Raw genomic sequence first — 20,406 nt, forward strand, 5'->3', positions numbered from 1 at the left:
TGACCATATTGAATGAACGGTTGTCAATATCCAACATTTGCTGGCAATCATGCTGTAAATTCAATGTAAATTTGTTGTAAAAATTGAACAATAGCACAACAAAAAAAAAACCGAACAGAGAAAAGTACAATTTTGGAGCACAGTTTGCAAAGGTCGGGAAAAATCGAGCCGTTGTAAAATTAGGATTACAAAATAACAAAATAACGGTTTTGAATTTTTGCAACGGAATTTTGTAACTTACATTCAACAAAGAAATGGTCAAAATACAATGGTAAAAGGCGTACCAGTCTGTTGTTTTCAGCTTACTCTTGATTTTAAGACTTACTAGGTCACTCTGGCCAATAGATAGCTTACTAAACCTGTTGATACCACATAGATAGTCAGTCCCCCTGACCGGCAACGCCTCTCGATTTAAGTTTAATAGATACATCAAAGTCCCATCGCTTTGGCCAGTCTTTTCAACCAGCATTTAAGTTTATTATTATTATTTGGAACAAAACCACAGCTTAAGTACTATACATAGTTTTTAGAGTCCAAATTATACGGCCTGACCGTTGAACAGTAAATAGAAAAAAGTTAATAGAATTTAAAGAGAATCAAAGAAATCCTGAGTCATGTGATAACTCCCAACCATGTGTGTCCTAAATTCCTCCCATCAGCTCCATTCGGCTCTCATCACCCAACGGTACCAAATCGCACTCGAACGTCCCCCACAAGTGATGTAACTGATTTCCCAACCATCCCACCAACTTATTATTTAGAACAAAAACATACCTTAAATGTTAAATAATAGTTCATAGAATTCAAAGTTTTACGGCCTCGCCGTTCAACACGCGTAACAGTAAATAGAAAAAAAGTTAATAGAATTTAAAATGAGAAAATCAAAGGTATCCCGAGTCATGTGGTGGCTCCTAACCATGTGTCCTAAATTACACCCATCAGCTCCATTCGGCGCTCGACATCCAACGGTACCAAATCGCACTCGAACGATTGCCGGAAACAGTCAAGAAATGCTTCCGTAACACCGACAACACCGAGCTCCGGTTGGTTCAGTTCCCCCGCCAGTGATGTAACTGATTTCCCAACCAACCCGCACGGTACGATGTGCCGGAACCAGCTCAGATCGATGTTACAATTAAGCGCTAACCCGTGCGTCGTAATGTACCGGCTCGCATGGATACCCATCGCACAGATCTTTCGGTTTTCGATCCAGACACCCGTATCGGCGGTCGATTGTGCCCGCAAACCGTAACGCCCGCACAGCTCGATGATGGTCCGCTCGAGGTGACAAACGTACCAGCGGACGCTCGGTTGAAAGTGTTTCAGATCGAGTATGGGATACGCCACCAGCTGGCCTGGTCCATGAAAAGTTTTCCAAAGTCGTTTTCCAAACGACTTTCCTCCTTGGCGTCATAGCCCTGGGTCCGAATGCCTATGGTGTAGACGGGATCGTGTTCGGTTAGGATAAGCACGTTGCTATAGGGTGATGGTGTTTGGTGTTTAGCCTGCTGTAGTAACTGGGTCGCAATCGTTTGCTGCAGCTTCAGTGCTCGTTGGTATGGCAGCTTTCCGGCCCGCAGGACGTGCACCACACGAGACATAATGGGGCAGGATTTCGGCGGAGCTAGATTACGACGGACTCGGTTTGGGATCGTGATTACTGGTAGACAATGGTGCCTTGGTGATGTCTTCTGCCTTTTGACATTCAATATTCGACCATGCTGCGGCGTGACATTTCAGTAAATTCTCTCGCTGACGTTGTTTTTCTGCAAAACTATGATACAGCTTCTGCACAACCTACAATCGGTGGTGGAAAGAAAACAACAAAACAAACGATAAATAACATTAAACTACCGGCGACACTTGATTGTGTCATCGTCTGTCACTTCGATGTAGAGATGAGAAAATTGACTCTTGTTAATGATTTTAATTAAAAAAGAAGAGTGGATAAAGACTTGAGTCAGCCACTTACTCTTTGCACTACATTAACTTCGAATTATACTCACTCACTGTGTGCGAAATAATACCATGAGATGAAACACTTTGCTTGCACCCTATGCCCCTACACTTCGAAGATATCATGCTATTAATTCGCACATTAAGTGACTGAGTGAGTGAGTATAAAACTAAAACAATGAATGAGTAAGTCATTAGTCGACCCGAAGTGAGAATAATCCAAAAAGAATGCGTCCTAATAATTGAAGAGTGAATAACAACAAATGAAAAATTTCTTTAGATTGGAAATAACACCTCCACAATAGAATAACAACTCTCTGCAAGGAACTAGTTCACTCTTACTCACTCCGTAATAAGATTTTATTCTTTTGGGCTGAATAACTGACAACTCTTTTGGGAGTCGTTATAACACGGCAAAAGGTAGCCCCTATCTGAAAACTAAAGTGTTTAACGGGGGACGGATTGCTTAAAGATATCATGTGAAGATATTTTACATACTTGCACATTTAACTTAACGTTTTAATGACGATTAGGCCGGTCAATGTCAATGCTCATTCGTACGATTATTTCAAATTTTGTGTGGGATTTGAAAGATTAATAAAATGATAGTTTTGGTCGCACGACCAAACATCGTACGACCGAGCAGTGCCTCGTATCTTACGTCTCATAACGACATTACGCCACTGGCAATAGCTACCACAACTCGCTGGGATTCGAACCCCAAAACAGTTTTTAAAACACTATATTGATTCGAATCTCAAAAGAATTTTAACATTATTTGCGGTTCGAATCCTTCTGGCGAATATTAACCCCTTGGGAATGATTAGAATCATGACAATTCCCAAAAGAGTTTAAAATTCTTGGTGATTCGAATCCCTCTGGCGAATGTTAACTCTTTGGGAATGTGTTAGATAATAGCGATTCCCAAAAGAGTTTAAACACTCTTTGCGATCCGAATCCCAAAACGGTTGTTGGAACTATTTGTGAGTTTTTTTAAATCATTCATTGGTAAGATTTAAATTACTCACTCACTCTTACTCCATACTCGCAACACTTTATTGCACGGCGCATTCGGCCACAAATGGGCTATGTGATAGAAACTACGGATCCAGTGATAATAAAAGAAAAAAGAAAACAAAAAAGATACAAAAATACTTACATAAACATCGATGGCTGCGTACAACTTCTGTTCTTCTGACAATGGGGAAATGTCCCATCGACTGATTCGCACCTCCGTGCTCTTATTCAAGCGAAGTCCTAGACACAGCTCTGTAAGCTGAGCCAAACTCCATAGCCCGGTAACATTGTAAAGTCTGTTGTACCACTCTCCAAGGTCAACGCACCGCTGCAATACCATTTCGGCTTTAAACTCTGGATAATCGCGTTGAAGCTTGCGGAAATCATTCTTAATGTTCACGCCGTGCAGCACCACCCGTGGGTGATACAGCAGATGTGTTAGTGCGACCGGCAACCGTCGAAGCGTAGAAACTTGAAATAATATGCAACAGTCTGTCTGTAAACACAGCTGTATAAGAGCCGTTCGGTCCGAACCGGATTTGTAAGTTAATGGCCATTCCATGTCAAACGCTAACGGAATGTCATTTTCGGTCTCCTGTAGTTGTCTCGTAATTTGTCGCATCAGTTCATTGCTCCGGCACGCTATTTCTGTCAGATTCGTATAATACTCAATCTTTCCCGTATACTGTACGTAAGGAAGATATGGCACGTTGGAGTAGGTGGTATCAGTCGAAGGAAACACCGAATCTTGTCGCAAGCGCTGTTTCGGTGCACCTCCCACCGGTGCGTTTTCGACAGGGATGCGTTGCATCACGAGAGTTTCATCCGACGGGAAGACGGAATCTTCTCGAACGCGCTGTTTCGCTGCACCTCCCACCGGTGCGTCTTCGACAGGGATGCTTTGCATAACGGGAGATTCATCCAACGGGAATACTGAATCTCTACGGAAGCGCTGTTTCGGTACACCTCCCATCGGTGCGTCTTTGACAGGGATGCTTTGCATCACGGGAGCTTCATCCGACGGGAATACTGAATCTCTACGGAAGCGCTGTTTCGGTACACCTCCCATCGGTGCGTCTTTGACAGGGATGCTTTGCATCACGAGAGCTTCATCCGACGGGAAGGCGGAATCTTCTCGAACGCGCTGTTTCGGTGCACCTCCCACCGGTGCGTTTTCGACAGGGATGCGTTGCATCACGAGAGTTTCATCCGACGGGAATACTGAATCTCTACGGAAGCGCTGTTTCGGTACACCTCCCATCGGTGCGTCTTTGACAGGGATGCTTTGCATCACGGGAGCTTCATCCGACGGGAATACTGAATCTCTACGGAAGCGCTGTTTCGGTGCACCTCCCATTGGTGCGTCTTTGACAGGGATGCTTTGCATCACGGGAGCTTCATCCGACGGGAATACTGAATCTCTACGGAAGCGCTGTTTCGGTACACCTCCCATCGGTGCGTCTTTGACAGGGATGCTTTGCATCACGAGAGCTTCATCCGACGGGAAGGCGGAATCTTCTCGAACGCGCTGTTTCGCTGCACCTCCCACCGGTGCGTCTTCGACAGGGATGCTTTGCATCACGGGAGCTTCATCCGACGGGAATACTGAATCTCTACGGAAGCGCTGTTTCGGTGCACCTCCCATTGGTGCGTCTTCGACAGGGATGCTTTGCATTACGGGAGCTTCATCCGACGGGAATACTGAATCTCTACGGAAGCGCTGTTTCGTTGCACCTCTAATCGGTGCGTCTTCGACAGGGATGCTTTGCATCACGGGAGTTTCAACCGACGGGAATACTGAATCTCTACGGAAGCGTTTCCCAGCTCCCTCCGTTGCGCCTTCTTCCGGTGCTTTGTCCGCAGTTGACTTTTTCGGACCGTCGTTTGTTGGCTCACAGCATTCCTGAAGCGGCAATACTCTTTTCGACATTTTTCAAGCCTTTTTTTCTCTACCAAGTGTGTCTATGTATGGCCCGGTGGAGTTCTTTTTCCCACACTACAAATAGAATCACCTACATTAGCAAAGGCGCTGTGTAATTGAGCATTAGAAGAGACTTTTCACTAACCTGTTTAGCTGTTATGTATGGCGTCACAAAAAAGCGTTGAGATTCCAATTTGTACATCCAAACGAAGAGCGTCACTGCAACTAAAAAGGCCGAACTGTCCCGGAAACTGTCACTTCTGTCAGTTTTCTGCATTGAATGTTGAAATATGGACCGTTTACACGGTGCAGTGGTAAATCTGTCAACAAAGCGGATTTTGTTATAGGATCGAGTTGCTAGCTTTGTTATTTTTGCATCGTTTTTTTTTTCGCTAATGGAACAAGAAAACTCACCATAATTTTATGTTCCTGATTGTATAAGCTTTTCTACTGGATGATGCAAAGATAAATAATTAATTGACACAATATGAAATCGCTGTTTATATGCATTGACAATGCGCCGTGTGACAGATGACCGCTGGGAAAGGGTGTTTAATTGTTTTGATATCGTGATTCAGCTATAGCTCTACGAACCTCAGAAGGAAGGTATACAAACGGCCGAAGATATAATCAATTGCGCTAACTCGAACTGATGCCATTCGAGTAGTGTTCGGGGCTCGATATTATCACTGCTCGAAAACGCAAATTTCGTTGGTTGACCATATTGAATGAACGGTTGTCAATATCCAACATTTGCTGGCAATCATGCTGTAAATTCAATGTAAATTTGTTGTAAAAATTGAACAATAGCACAACAAAAAAAAAACCGAACAGAGAAAAGTACAATTTTGGAGCACAGTTTGCAAAGGTCGGGAAAAATCGAGCCGTTGTAAAATTAGGATTACAAAATAACGGTTTTGAATTTTTGCAACGGAATTTTGTAACTTACATTCAACAAAGAAATGGTCAAAATACAATGGTAAAAGGCGTACCAGTCTGTTGTTTTCAGCTTACTCTTGATTTTAAGACTTACTAGGTCACTCTGGCCAATAGATAGCTTACTAAACCTGTTGATACCACATAGATAGTCAGTCCCCCTGACCGGCAACGCCTCTCGATTTAAGTTTAATAGATACATCAAAGTCCCATCGCTTTGGCCAGTCTTTTCAACCAGCATTTAAGTTTATTATTATTATTTGGAACAAAACCACAGCTTAAGTACTATACATAGTTTTTAGAGTCCAAATTATACGGCCTGACCGTTGAACAGTAAATAGAAAAAAGTTAATAGAATTTAAAGAGAATCAAAGAAATCCTGAGTCATGTGATAACTCCCAACCATGTGTGTCCTAAATTCCTCCCATCAGCTCCATTCGGCTCTCATCACCCAACGGTACCAAATCGCACTCGAACGTCCCCCACAAGTGATGTAACTGATTTCCCAACCATCCCACCAACTTATTATTTAGAACAAAAACATACCTTAAATGTTAAATAATAGTTCATAGAATTCAAAGTTTTACGGCCTCGCCGTTCAACACGCGTAACAGTAAATAGAAAAAAAGTTAATAGAATTTAAAATGAGAAAATCAAAGGTATCCCGAGTCATGTGGTGGCTCCTAACCATGTGTCCTAAATTACACCCATCAGCTCCATTCGGCGCTCGACATCCAACGGTACCAAATCGCACTCGAACGATTGCCGGAAACAGTCAAGAAATGCTTCCGTAACACCGACAACACCGAGCTCCGGTTGGTTCAGTTCCCCCGCCAGTGATGTAACTGATTTCCCAACCAACCCGCACGGTACGATGTGCCGGAACCAGCTCAGATCGATGTTACAATTAAGCGCTAACCCGTGCGTCGTAATGTACCGGCTCGCATGGATACCCATCGCACAGATCTTTCGGTTTTCGATCCAGACACCCGTATCGGCGGTCGATTGTGCCCGCAAACCGTAACGCCCGCACAGCTCGATGATGGTCCGCTCGAGGTGACAAACGTACCAGCGGACGCTCGGTTGAAAGTGTTTCAGATCGAGTATGGGATACGCCACCAGCTGGCCTGGTCCATGAAAAGTTTTCCAAAGTCGTTTTCCAAACGACTTTCCTCCTTGGCGTCATAGCCCTGGGTCCGAATGCCTATGGTGTAGACGGGATCGTGTTCGGTTAGGATAAGCACGTTGCTATAGGGTGATGGTGTTTGGTGTTTAGCCTGCTGTAGTAACTGGGTCGCAATCGTTTGCTGCAGCTTCAGTGCTCGTTGGTATGGCAGCTTTCCGGCCCGCAGGACGTGCACCACACGAGACATAATGGGGCAGGATTTCGGCGGAGCTAGATTACGACGGACTCGGTTTGGGATCGTGATTACTGGTAGACAATGGTGCCTTGGTGATGTCTTCTGCCTTTTGACATTCAATATTCGACCATGCTGCGGCGTGACATTTCAGTAAATTCTCTCGCTGACGTTGTTTTTCTGCAAAACTATGATACAGCTTCTGCACAACCTACAATCGGTGGTGGAAAGAAAACAACAAAACAAACGATAAATAACATTAAACTACCGGCGACACTTGATTGTGTCATCGTCTGTCACTTCGATGTAGAGATGAGAAAATTGACTCTTGTTAATGATTTTAATTAAAAAAGAAGAGTGGATAAAGACTTGAGTCAGCCACTTACTCTTTGCACTACATTAACTTCGAATTATACTCACTCACTGTGTGCGAAATAATACCATGAGATGAAACACTTTGCTTGCACCCTATGCCCCTACACTTCGAAGATATCATGCTATTAATTCGCACATTAAGTGACTGAATGAGTGAGTATAAAACTAAAACAATGAATGAGTAAGTCATTAGTCGACCCGAAGTGAGAATAATCCAAAAAGAATGCGTCCTAATAATTGAAGAGTGAATAACAACAAATGAAAAATTTCTTTAGATTGGAAATAACACCTCCACAATAGAATAACAACTCTCTGCAAGGAACTAGTTCACTCTTACTCACTCCGTAATAAGATTTTATTCTTTTGGGCTGAATAACTGACAACTCTTTTGGGAGTCGTTATAACACGGCAAAAGGTAGCCCCTATCTGAAAACTAAAGTGTTTAACGGGGGACGGATTGCTTAAAGATATCATGTGAAGATATTTTACATACTTGCACATTTAACTTAACGTTTTAATGACGATTAGGCCGGTCAATGTCAATGCTCATTCGTACGATTATTTCAAATTTTGTGTGGGATTTGAAAGATTAATAAAATGATAGTTTTGGTCGCACGACCAAACATCGTACGACCGAGCAGTGCCTCGTATCTTACGTCTCATAACGACATTACGCCACTGGCAATAGCTACCACAACTCGCTGGGATTCGAACCCCAAAACAGTTTTTAAAACACTATATTGATTCGAATCTCAAAAGAATTTTAACATTATTTGCGGTTCGAATCCTTCTGGCGAATATTAACCCCTTGGGAATGATTAGAATCATGACAATTCCCAAAAGAGTTTAAAATTCTTGGTGATTCGAATCCCTCTGGCGAATGTTAACTCTTTGGGAATGTGTTAGATAATAGCGATTCCCAAAAGAGTTTAAACACTCTTTGCGATCCGAATCCCAAAACGGTTGTTGGAACTATTTGTGAGTTTTTTTAAATCATTCATTGGTAAGATTTAAATTACTCACTCACTCTTACTCCATACTCGCAACACTTTATTGCACGGCGCATTCGGCCACAAATGGGCTATGTGATAGAAACTACGGATCCAGTGATAATAAAAGAAAAAAGAAAACAAAAAAGATACAAAAATACTTACATAAACATCGATGGCTGCGTACAACTTCTGTTCTTCTGACAATGGGGAAATGTCCCATCGACTGATTCGCACCTCCGTGCTCTTATTCAAGCGAAGTCCTAGACACAGCTCTGTAAGCTGAGCCAAACTCCATAGCCCGGTAACATTGTAAAGTCTGTTGTACCACTCTCCAAGGTCAACGCACCGCTGCAATACCATTTCGGCTTTAAACTCTGGATAATCGCGTTGAAGCTTGCGGAAATCATTCTTAATGTTCACGCCGTGCAGCACCACCCGTGGGTGATACAGCAGATGTGTTAGTGCGACCGGCAACCGTCGAAGCGTAGAAACTTGAAATAATATGCAACAGTCTGTCTGTAAACACAGCTGTATAAGAGCCGTTCGGTCCGAACCGGATTTGTAAGTTAATGGCCATTCCATGTCAAACGCTAACGGAATGTCATTTTCGGTCTCCTGTAGTTGTCTCGTAATTTGTCGCATCAGTTCATTGCTCCGGCACGCTATTTCTGTCAGATTCGTATAATACTCAATCTTTCCCGTATACTGTACGTAAGGAAGATATGGCACGTTGGAGTAGGTGGTATCAGTCGAAGGAAACACCGAATCTTGTCGCAAGCGCTGTTTCGGTGCACCTCCCACCGGTGCGTTTTCGACAGGGATGCGTTGCATCACGAGAGTTTCATCCGACGGGAAGACGGAATCTTCTCGAACGCGCTGTTTCGCTGCACCTCCCACCGGTGCGTCTTCGACAGGGATGCTTTGCATTACGGGAGATTCATCCAACGGGAATACTGAATCTCTACGGAAGCGCTGTTTCGGTACACCTCCCATCGGTGCGTCTTTGACAGGGATGCTTTGCATCACGGGAGCTTCATCCGACGGGAATACTGAATCTCTACGGAAGCGCTGTTTCGGTGCACCTCCCATCGGTGCGTCTTTGACAGGGATGCTTTGCATCACGAGAGCTTCATCCGACGGGAAGGCGGAATCTTCTCGAACGCGCTGTTTCGCTGCACCTCCCACCGGTGCGTCTTCGACAGGGATGCTTTGCATTACGGGAGATTTATCCGACGGGAATACTGAATCTCTACGGAAGCGCTGTTTCGGTACACCTCCCATCGGTGCGTCTTTGACAGGGATGCTTTGCATCACGGGAGCTTCATCCGACGGGAATACTGAATCTCTACGGAAGCGCTGTTTCGGTGCACCTCCCATTGGTGCGTCTTCGACAGGGATGCTTTGCATCACGGGAGTTTCAACCGACGGGAATACTGAATCTCTACGGAAGCGCTGTTTCGGTGCACCTCCCATTGGTGCGTCTTCGACAGGGATGCTTTGCATTACGGGAGATTCATCCGACGGGAATACTGAATCTCTACGGAAGCGCTGTTTCGGTACACCTCCCATCGGTGCGTCTTTGACAGGGATGCTTTGCATCACGGGAGCTTCATCCGACGGGAAGACGGAATCTTCTCGAACGCGCTGTTTCGCTGCACCTCCCACCGGTGCGTCTTCGACAGGGATGCTTTGCATTACGGGAGATTCATCCAACGGGAATACTGAATCTCTACGGAAGCGCTGTTTCGGTACACCTCCCATCGGTGCGTCTTTGACAGGGATGCTTTGCATCACGGGAGCTTCATCCGACGGGAATACTGAATCTCTACGGAAGCGCTGTTTCGGTACACCTCCCATCGGTGCGTCTTTGACAGGGATGCTTTGCATCACGAGAGCTTCATCCGACGGGAAGGCGGAATCTTCTCGAACGCGCTGTTTCGCTGCACCTCCCACCGGTGCGTCTTCGACAGGGATGCTTTGCATTACGGGAGATTCATCCGACGGGAATACTGAATCTCTACGGAAGCGCTGTTTCGGTACACCTCCCATCGGTGCGTCTTTGACAGGGATGCTTTGCATCACGGGAGCTTCATCCGACGGGAATACTGAATCTCTACGGAAGCGCTGTTTCGGTGCACCTCCCATTGGTGCGTCTTCGACAGGGATGCTTTGCATCACGGGAGTTTCAACCGACGGGAATACTGAATCTCTACGGAAGCGCTGTTTCGGTGCACCTCCCATTGGTGCGTCTTCGACAGGGATGCTTTGCATTACGGGAGATTCATCCGACGGGAATACTGAATCTCTACGGAAGCGCTGTTTCGGTGCACCTCCCATCGGTGCGTCTTTGACAGGGATGCTTTGCATCACGGGAGCTTCATCCGACGGGAATACTGAATCTCTACGGAAGCGCTGTTTCGGTGCACCTCCCATTGGTGCGTCTTCGACAGGGATGCTTTGCATTACGGGAGCTTCATCCGACGGGAATACTGAATCTCTACGGAAGCGCTGTTTCGTTGCACCTCTAATCGGTGCGTCTTCGACAGGGATGCTTTGCATCACGGGAGTTTCAACCGACGGGAATACTGAATCTCTACGAAAGCGTTTCCCAGCTCCCTCCGTTGCGCCTTCTTCCGGTGCTTTGTCCGCAGTTGACTTTTTCGGACCGTCGTTTGTTGGCTCACAGCATTCCTGAAGCGGCAATACTCTTTTCGACATTTTTCAAGCCTTTTTTTCTCTACCAAGTGTGTCTATGTATGGCCCGGTGGAGTTCTTTTTCCCACACTACAAATAGAATCACCTACATTAGCAAAGGCGCTGTGTAATTGAGCATTAGAAGAGACTTTTCACTAACCTGTTTAGCTGTTATGTATGGCGTCACAAAAAAGCGTTGAGATTCCAATTTGTACATCCAAACGAAGAGCGTCACTGCAACTAAAAAGGCCGAACTGTCCCGGAAACTGTCACTTCTGTCAGTTTTCTGCATTGAATGTTGAAATATGGACCGTTTACACGGTGCAGTGGTAAATCTGTCAACAAAGCGGATTTTGTTATAGGATCGAGTTGCTAGCTTTGTTATTTTTGCATCGTTTTTTTTTCGCTAATGGAACAAGAAAACTCACCATAATTTTATGTTCCTGATTGTATAAGCTTTTCTACTGGATGATGCAAAGATAAATAATTAATTGACACAATATGAAATCGCTGTTTATATGCATTGACAATGCGCCGTGTGACAGATGACCGCTGGGAAAGGGTGTTTAATTGTTTTGATATCGTGATTCAGCTATAGCTCTACGAACCTCAGAAGGAAGGTATACAAACGGCCGAAGATATAATCAATTGCGCTAACTCGAACTGATGCCATTCGAGTAGTGTTCGGGGCTCGATATTATCACTGCTCGAAAACGCAAATTTCGTTGGTTGACCATATTGAATGAACGGTTGTCAATATCCAACATTTGCTGGCAATCATGCTGTAAATTCAATGTAAATTTGTTGTAAAAATTGAACAATAGCACAACAAAAAAAAAAACCGAACAGAGAAAAGTACAATTTTGGAGCACAGTTTGCAAAGGTCGGGAAAAATCGAGCCGTTGTAAAATTAGGATTACAAAATAACAAAATAACGGTTTTGAATTTTTGCAACGGAATTTTGTAACTTACATTCAACAAAGAAATGGTCAAAATACAATGGTAAAAGGCGTACCAGTCTGTTGTTTTCAGCTTACTCTTGATTTTAAGACTTACTAGGTCACTCTGGCCAATAGATAGCTTACTAAACCTGTTGATACCACATAGATAGTCAGTCCCCCTGACCGGCAACGCCTCTCGATTTAAGTTTAATAGATACATCAAAGTCCCATCGCTTTGGCCAGTCTTTTCAACCAGCATTTAAGTTTATTATTATTATTTGGAACAAAACCACAGCTTAAGTACTATACATAGTTTTTAGAGTCCAAATTATACGGCCTGACCGTTCAACAGTAAATAGAAAAATATTAATAGAATTTAAAGAGAATCAAAGAAATCCTGAGTCATGTGATAACTCCCAACCATGTGTGTCCTAAATTCCTCCCATCAGCTCCATTCGGCTCTCATCACCCAACGGTACCAAATCGCACTCGAACGTCCCCCACAAGTGATGTAACTGATTTCCCAACCATCCCACCAACTTATTATTTAGAACAAAAACATACCTTAAATGTTAAATAATAGTTCATAGAATTCAAAGTTTTACGGCCTGGCCGTTCAACACGCGTAACAGTAAATAGAAAAAAAGTTAATAGAATTTAAAATGAGAAAATCAAAGGTATCCCGAGTCATGTGGTGGCTCCTAACCATGTGTCCTAAATTACACCCATCAGCTCCATTCGGCGCTCGACATCCAACGGTACCAAATCGCACTCGAACGATTGCCGGAAACAGTCAAGAAATGCTTCCGTAACACCGACAACACCGAGCTCCGGTTGGTTCAGTTCCCCCGCCAGTGATGTAACTGATTTCCCAACCAACCCGCACGGTACGATGTGCCGGAACCAGCTCAGATCGATGTTACAATTAAGCGCTAACCCGTGCGTCGTAATGTACCGGCTCGCATGGATACCCATCGCACAGATCTTTCGGTTTTCGATCCAGACACCCGTATCGGCGGTCGATTGTGCCCGCAAACCGTAACGCCCGCACAGCTCGATGATGGTCCGCTCGAGGTGACAAACGTACCAGCGGACGCTCGGTTGAAAGTGTTTCAGATCGAGTATGGGATACGCCACCAGCTGGCCTGGTCCATGAAAAGTTATCAATCCGCCCCGGTTTGTACGGACAAAATCGGCTCCGAGTGCACGCAAACGACTTTCCTCCTTGGCGTCATAGCCCTGGGTCCGAATGCCTATGGTGTAGACGGGATCGTGTTCGGTTAGGATAAGCACGTTGCTATAGGGTGATGGTGTTTGGTGTTTAGCCTGCTGTAGTAACTGGGTCGCAATCGTTTGCTGCATCTTCAGTGCTCGTTGGTATGGCAGCTTTCCGGCCCGCAGGACGTGCACCACACGAGACATAATGGGACAGGATTTCGGCGGAGCTAGATTACGACGGATTCGGTTTGGGATCGTGATTACTGGTAGACAATGGTGCCTTGGTGATGTCTTCTGCCTTTTGACATTCAATATTCGACCATGCTGCGGCGTGACATTTCAGTAATTTCTCTCGCTGACGTTGTTTTTCTGCAAAACTATGATACAGCTTCTGCCCAACCTACAATCGATGGTGGAAAGAAAACAACAAAACAAACGATAAATAACATTAAACTACCGGCGACACTTGATTGTGTCATCGTCTGTCACTTCGATGTAGAGATGAGAAAATTGACTCTTGTTAATGATTTTAATTAAAAAAGAAGAGTGGATAAAGACTTGAGTCAGCCACTTACTCTTTGCACTACATTAACTTCGAATTATACTCACTCACTGTGTGCGAAATAATACCATGAGATGAAACACTTTGCTTGCACCCTATGCCCCTACACTTCGAAGATATCATGCTATTAATTCGCACATTAAGTGACTGAGTGAGTGAGTATAAAACTAAAACAATGAATGAGTAAGTCATTAGTCGACCCGAAGTGAGAATAATCCAAAAAGAGTGCGTCCTAATAATTGAAGAGTGAATAACAACAAATGAAAAATTTCTTTGGATTGGAAATAACACCTCCACAACAGAATAACAACTCTCTGCAAGGGACTAGTTCACTCTTACTCACTCCGTAATAAGATTTTATTCTTTTGGGCTGAATAACTGACAACTCTTTTGGGAGTCGTTATAACACGGCAAAAGGTAGCCCCTATCTGAAAACTAAAGTGTTTAACGGGGGACGGATTGCTTAAAGATATCATGTGAAGATATTTTACATACTTGCACATTTAACTTGACGTTTAATGACGATTAGGCCGGTCAATGTCAATGCTCATTCGTACGATTATTTCAAATTTTGTGTGGGATTTGAAAGATTAATAAAATGATAGTTTTGGTCGCACGACCAAACATCGTACGACCGAGCAGTGCCTCGTATCTTACGTCTCATAACGACATTACGCCACTGGCGATAGCTGCCACAACTCGCTGCGCTTCGAACACCAAAACAGTTTTTAAAACACTATATTGATTCGAATCTCAAAAGAATTTTAACATTATTTGCGGTTCGAATCCTTCTGGCGAATATTAACCCCTTGGGAATGATTAGAATCATGACAATTCCCAAAGGAGTTTAAAATTCTTGGAGATTCGAACTCTTTGGGAATGTGTTAGATAATAGCGATTCACAAAAGAGTTTAAACACTCTTTGCGATTCGAATCCCAAAACGGTTGTTGGAACTATTTGTGAGTTTTTTTTAAATCATTCATTGGTAAGATTTAAACAACGCACTCAATTCTAAAGATACAAAAATACTTACATAAACATCGATGGCTGCGTACAACTTCTGTTCTTCTGACAATGGGGAAATGTCCCATCGACTGATCCGCACCTTCGTGCTCTTATTCAAGCGAAGTCCAAGACACAGCTCTGTAAGCTTGGCCAAACTCAATAGCCCGGTAACATTGTAGAGTCTGTTGTACCACTGTCCAAGGTCAACGCACCGTTGTAATACCATTTCGGCTTTAAACTCTGGATAATCCCGTTGAAGCTTGCGGAAATCATTTTTAATGTTCACGCCGTGCAGCACCACCCGTGGGTGATACAGCAGATGTGTCAGTGCGGCCGGCAACCGTCGAAGCGTAGAAACTTGAAATAATATGCAACAGTCTGTTTGTAAACACAGCTGTATAAGAGCCGTTCGGTCCGAACCGGATTTGTAAGTTAATGGCCATTCCATGTCAAACGCTAACGGAATGTCATTTTCGGTCTCCTGTAGTTGTTTCGTAATTTGTAGCATCAATTCATTGCTCCGCCACGCTATTTCTGGCAGATTCGTATAATACTCAATCTCTCCCGTATACTGTACGTAAGGAAGATATGGCACGTTGGAGTAGGTGGTATCAGTCGAAGGAAACACCGAATCTTGTCGCAAGCGCTGTTTCGGTGCACCTCCCACCGGTGCGTCTTTGACAGGGATGCTTTGCATCACGGGAGCTTCATCCGACGGGAATACTGAATCTCTACGGAAGCGCTGTTTCGGTGCACCTCCCACCGGTGCGTCTTTGATAGGGATGCTTTGCATCACGGGAGCTTCATCCGACGGGAATACTGAATCTCTACGGAAGCGTTTCCCAGCTCCCTCCGTTGCGCCTTCTTCCGGTGCTTTGTTCGCGGTTGGGTTTTTCGGGCCCCTGTTTGTTGGCTCACGGCGTGCCCAAAGCGGCAATACTCTTTTCGACATTTTTCAAGCCTTTTTTTCTCTGCCAAGTGTGTCTATGTATGGCCCGGCGGAGTTCTTTTTCCCACACTACAAATAGAATCACCTACATTAGCAAAGGCGCTGTGTAATTGAGCATTAGAAGAGACTTTTCACTAACCTGTTTAGCTGTTATGTATGGCGTCACAAAAAAGCGTTGAGATTCCAATTTGTGCATCCAAACGAAGAGCGTCATTGCAACTAAAAAGGCCGAACTGTCCCGGAAACTGTCACTTCTGTCAGTTTTCTGCATTGAATGTTGAAATGTGGACTGTTTACACGGTGCAGTGTGTCACACTACAAATAGAATCACCTACATTAGCAAAGGCGCTGTGTAATTGAGCATTAGAAGAGACTTTTCACTAACCTGTTTAGCTGTTATGTATGGCGTCACAAAAAAGCGTTGAGATTCCAATTTGTGCATCCAAACGAAGAGCGTCATTGCAACTAAAAAGGCCGAACTGTCCCGGAAACTGTCACTTCTGTCAGTTTTCTGCATTGAATGTTGAAATGTGGACCGTTTACACGGTGCAGTGGTAAGTGGACCTGTCAACAAAGCGGATTTTGTTGTAGGATCAAGTTGCTAGCTTTGTTCTTTTTGAATCGTTTTTTTTTCGCTAATTGAACAAGAAAATTCATCATTACTTTATGTTCCCGATTGTATAAGCTTTTCTACTGGATGAAGCAAAGATAAATAATTAATTGACACAATATGAAATCGCTGTTTATATGCATTGACAATGCGCCGTGTGACAGATGACAGCTGGGAAAGAGTGTTTATTTGTTTTGATATCGTGAATCAGCTATAGCTTTACGCAATTTGATAAGGATTCTATCTATTTTCCAGCCTATGCAAGTGTAGAAGGCGTATTGTGAATAAAGTGTTTTTTTTTTATTTAGATTTTGTGTATAGTGCTTTACCTTAAGATGTCTCTTCTATGCAATACCGGCGATTGGTTTACATTAGGGCAGGGAAATGCCTTCAGGTAGGAGCATCTTTCACGGCAAAACACAAAACAAACACAGGAGCTTACAAAAGGAGCTGCCATGAAAATTATTAACATCCGCACATATTAAACCCTGCAGAAAGATTGAACTTTACAACATGGAATGGCCGGCGAGCATTAATTTGGATAATATGGTGGTCCATGCAGCACCGTACGGTGGACCGATCGCTGTCGTGAAGGATCCAAAGCTGTTCATCAAACTGGACGGCAGTACTAGCACCAGACCCATCATTAGAGTTTTCAACTGTGTGGGCAAATTGATGTCATCCATCAATGTAAGCATTAGAATTTTCTAGGGTGTAGGTGCAGGTGTATTTCCTACGCTGACTGATTCTAGGGTTAAAAAATGTAAAGAAAGGAATCCCCAAAACTGTAAAGATTTTATTTTTGGATTTATTTTTACCTGTTGTACTATAGATGGCGGTCTTATTTCATTAGCAGTCACTGTACTTACCTATTGCGAAATCAAACGGCAAATTGAAAATTTAAAAAATTACCAGTGCATCAAAATACGGTTCAAATTGGGAATTTTCACGGTTGCGGTGGATTATCAACTTTTGCTTGAAAAAACATCCGGGACTGTTCCGTTAAATGCGGCACGCCTGGTCAGCCTATCGTTAAGCCAAGAAGAAGGAGAATTTTCCTACACCAGCAATTACCTACAACATACACAAAACAAATTTCCATTTTCAGTGGGATTGCGGAAATCTCGTCACCCTTGGTTGGTCCGACTCGGAAGAGTTGATTGGTGTGCAAGACGACGGTACGATCTTCATACACGACATGTTTGGCAACTTTGTGCATAAGTTCAGCGTCGGCAAGGACGTAACGGATGTGGCGGATGCAAGAATATTTACATCCGCGTCCGGCACTGGTGTGGCAGTCATGACGTCGGGGCTGAAAATCTACATCCTGAACAATATTAAGGACCCGAAATCCAGACCTCTGTCTGAGCTGCTAAGTATAACCAGTTTCAGTAGTTCAGGACATAATCATGGTTGCACGTTAACCTATTTCTACTATTACGCTCGCTCGCTTCTCCTATTTGCTAGATATAACAAGCAATCTCACGTGCTGGGAAATGGTTTGTAAAGACCGAACAACGAGCTGCTTACTAGCGACCGGAACCGACATTACGATCGTCCGCCATGGGGATAATGTGTTCACCAACCATACGCTCACGATGAGGACCGATTTTCAGTCGATCAGCTTACTGTCCGTTTCGTTTGATCACGAACACGTGGCGCTGCTCACCAACACTGGCTGCCTATGGATGGGTTCGTGGGATCTGAAGCACAAGTATTGTGAGTTTCTTACCGGTCGGCTTGAAAAAGCAAACCAGTTGGTGTGGTGTGTTGATGGCGGCAGTTCAAGGTACGAATCGCACGCGGTCATCGTGAGCTACATGAACCTAATACTGATTGTTGGTGCTACGGGTGAATCAAATGTTTACACGTACGACTCACCGATGACGCTCATCCCGGAGATGGACTGTGTCCGGGTGCTGACCAACTATTACCACGAGCTCGTCCAGAAGGTACCGCCCAGCACGAGCAAAATATTCGGCATTAACATCTCCGAGCCGGCGAGCTTTCTGTTTGAGGCGCACCGGAAATTTCAGGACCGTAGCCACCAGTCGGACGAATATCTGTGTCTGATCCAGAACAAGCTATCGGCAGCGGTGGCTGACTGTATCGAAGCGGCCGGCCACGAGTTCGATCCAAACACGCAGAAAAGTCTCATCCGGGCGGCGTACTTTGGCAAAAGCTTTATACCCGGGCACAATTGTGACGGTTACATTACGATGTGTAAAACGCTCAAGGTGTTGAACGTGTTGCGTGACCGAAACGTTGGCATTCCGATCACGATACAGCAGTAAGTAGTAAAGGTTGTGCATACTGAGTTAGCGTGAGTGAGTGAGTTTAATCCCGCATGTGAAACTAACTCCCTGTAGCGAGAAACTTGATTTTGCTCGCTGAGTACGGATTCAAATCAGCCCAAAGATTTTTTGTCACTCTTTTTCCCAGCGAGCAAAATCATGTGTGTGAGCTCACTCACGCGCTTTGTGTGCCAAGTAATATCACCATAACTTGATTGAGTGAACGATTTTAATCTCTGTAACCACTCTTCTTTTCTGATTCAATTAAAAAGAGTGAGTTTTGTTATCTCTAAGAAAGTAGGCGTACACTTAATTTACTGGATCGCTTATCTACGCTCTATCTCTTCCAAGGTTCAACCATCTGCAGCCGGTCGTTATTTTGGATCGTTTAGTGTTTCGCAAGCACTACGGTTTATCCATCCACATTGCCAAGTATCTAAAGCTACAGGAAACCAGAATTCTGGAGCATTGGGCATTCCAAAAAATCATACACGATAAAAGTGTGTGAAGTATAATTTACGTTAAATGGGGATGGGATGCGAATCGGTACAGCTTTCACTGATGTTTCTCCTCCTATTGCAGACGATGAGGAGATTGCGCGTAAAATAGCGGCCAAGTTTTCCAGCGCTGATCTCCGCGAACCGATGTCATACGCGAACGTGGCTGACAAAGCGCAACAGATTGGAAAAACTAAGCTCGCTATAACGGTACGGGATATTTACTTGGTGTCAAAAAATGTTCGCTAACGATCACTCTCCGTCCTGTTGTTGTTTTTTGTAGCTGCTCGAGCTGGAGACGAAAAAGAAACTGCAGGTCCCATTGCTGCTGAAGCTCGGTGCTAGCGAGAAAGCGCTGATCGCTGCCACCCAGTCGGGCGATATCGACCTCATCTATATGGCAATACTGGAGATGAAAAATACGACCGCACTGGCCAAATTTCACATGACGATCCGGCGCTACCCGTTGGCTCAGAATCTCTACAAGAAGTACTGTCAGCTGAATAGTCTTTCCACGCTGAAGGACATCCATTCGCAGGAGGATGATTTTCTGTCGCAGGCGGAACTAGCGTTGCGGGAAGCACTCCAGTTGGGCAATCTGGACGCATCGATATCGGACATTAGTGGCAACTATCGGAAGGCCGGCAAAGCGGTCGAGGCCGATCTGACGGACGAGACGAAAAAGCTGATACGGCATCAGAAGCTGTTACAGGACAAGTATCAGAAGGATTTCTTCGGCCTGCCATTGCACGCGATGGTACGCAAGTTGCTGCAGCTCGGCGACCAGCGGTACGCCGAGAAGCTGAAGAGTGAGTTCAAAATGTCGGACCGACGGTACTGGTGGCTGCGGATACAAACGTTCGCCGAAAATTATCAGTGGGATGAGCTGGAAAAGTTTGCCAAGGCGAAGAAAAGCGTCATCGGTTACGAACCGTTCGTGGAGGTGTGTCTGGCGAAAGCGAACGTGGCGGAAGCGAAAAAGTATTTGCCACGGTGCAGTGAGGAAAACAAACTCAAGTGGTATTTGCGGGCAGGGTAAGCAGTGAAAAAAGAGGTAACCAGGTAGCACCAATAACTAAT

General features: G+C 44.5%; 5 protein-coding genes and 2 pseudogenes across 6 annotated transcripts in view; 2 read left to right on the top strand and 5 right to left on the bottom strand.

The window, feature by feature from the left end:
* LOC126568348 (vacuolar protein sorting-associated protein 16 homolog) overlaps window positions 1-20,406 on the top strand; it is a 335,612-nt gene that overhangs the window by 315,025 nt on the left and 181 nt on the right. Inside the window, exons 2-8 of one of the 2 annotated variants that reach the window (XM_050224821.1) lie at window positions 16,911-16,929; window positions 17,030-17,225; window positions 17,644-17,911; window positions 18,003-18,825; window positions 19,181-19,329; window positions 19,412-19,536; window positions 19,610-20,361. In XM_050224821.1, coding sequence (XP_050080778.1) covers window positions 17,049-17,225; window positions 17,644-17,911; window positions 18,003-18,825; window positions 19,181-19,329; window positions 19,412-19,536; window positions 19,610-20,361 — 2,294 coding nt within the window. In that variant the 5' untranslated portion in view covers window positions 16,911-16,929; window positions 17,030-17,048. Of the gene's footprint in view, window positions 1-16,835; window positions 16,930-17,029; window positions 17,226-17,643; window positions 17,912-18,002; window positions 18,826-19,180; window positions 19,330-19,411; window positions 19,537-19,609; window positions 20,362-20,406 lie in introns of those variants that run through there. The other variant, XM_050224813.1, reaches the window with a different exon arrangement.
* The window catches only part of LOC126559745 (GATA zinc finger domain-containing protein 1-like), a 357,373-nt gene that overhangs the window by 240,967 nt on the left and 96,000 nt on the right, over window positions 1-20,406 (top strand). The window lies entirely within an intron of this gene.
* LOC126566766 (inositol polyphosphate-4-phosphatase type I A) overlaps window positions 1-20,406 on the bottom strand; it is a 167,880-nt gene that overhangs the window by 51,072 nt on the left and 96,402 nt on the right. The window lies entirely within an intron of this gene.
* On the bottom strand, window positions 925-1,601 carry LOC126560302 (putative lipoyltransferase 2, mitochondrial; annotated as a pseudogene).
* Window positions 6,527-7,203, bottom strand: LOC126560335 (putative lipoyltransferase 2, mitochondrial; annotated as a pseudogene).
* LOC126560098 (putative lipoyltransferase 2, mitochondrial) lies at window positions 12,905-13,612 on the bottom strand. Its single transcript, XM_050216263.1, has one exon. The coding sequence runs from the start codon at window positions 13,610-13,612 to the stop codon at window positions 12,905-12,907; it is 708 nt and encodes a 235-aa protein (XP_050072220.1).
* On the bottom strand, window positions 13,641-15,928 carry LOC126562784 (3'-5' exonuclease). The gene is made up of 2 exons (XM_050219370.1): window positions 15,005-15,928; window positions 13,641-13,808 (listed from the first exon to the last, which is right to left on the bottom strand). The coding sequence occupies exons 1-2, from the start codon at window positions 15,926-15,928 to the stop codon at window positions 13,641-13,643; spliced, it is 1,092 nt and encodes a 363-aa protein (XP_050075327.1).

Source organism: Anopheles maculipalpis, chromosome X (genome assembly GCF_943734695.1).
Source record: "Anopheles maculipalpis chromosome X, idAnoMacuDA_375_x, whole genome shotgun sequence".
NCBI lineage: Eukaryota > Metazoa > Arthropoda > Insecta > Diptera > Culicidae > Anopheles > Anopheles maculipalpis.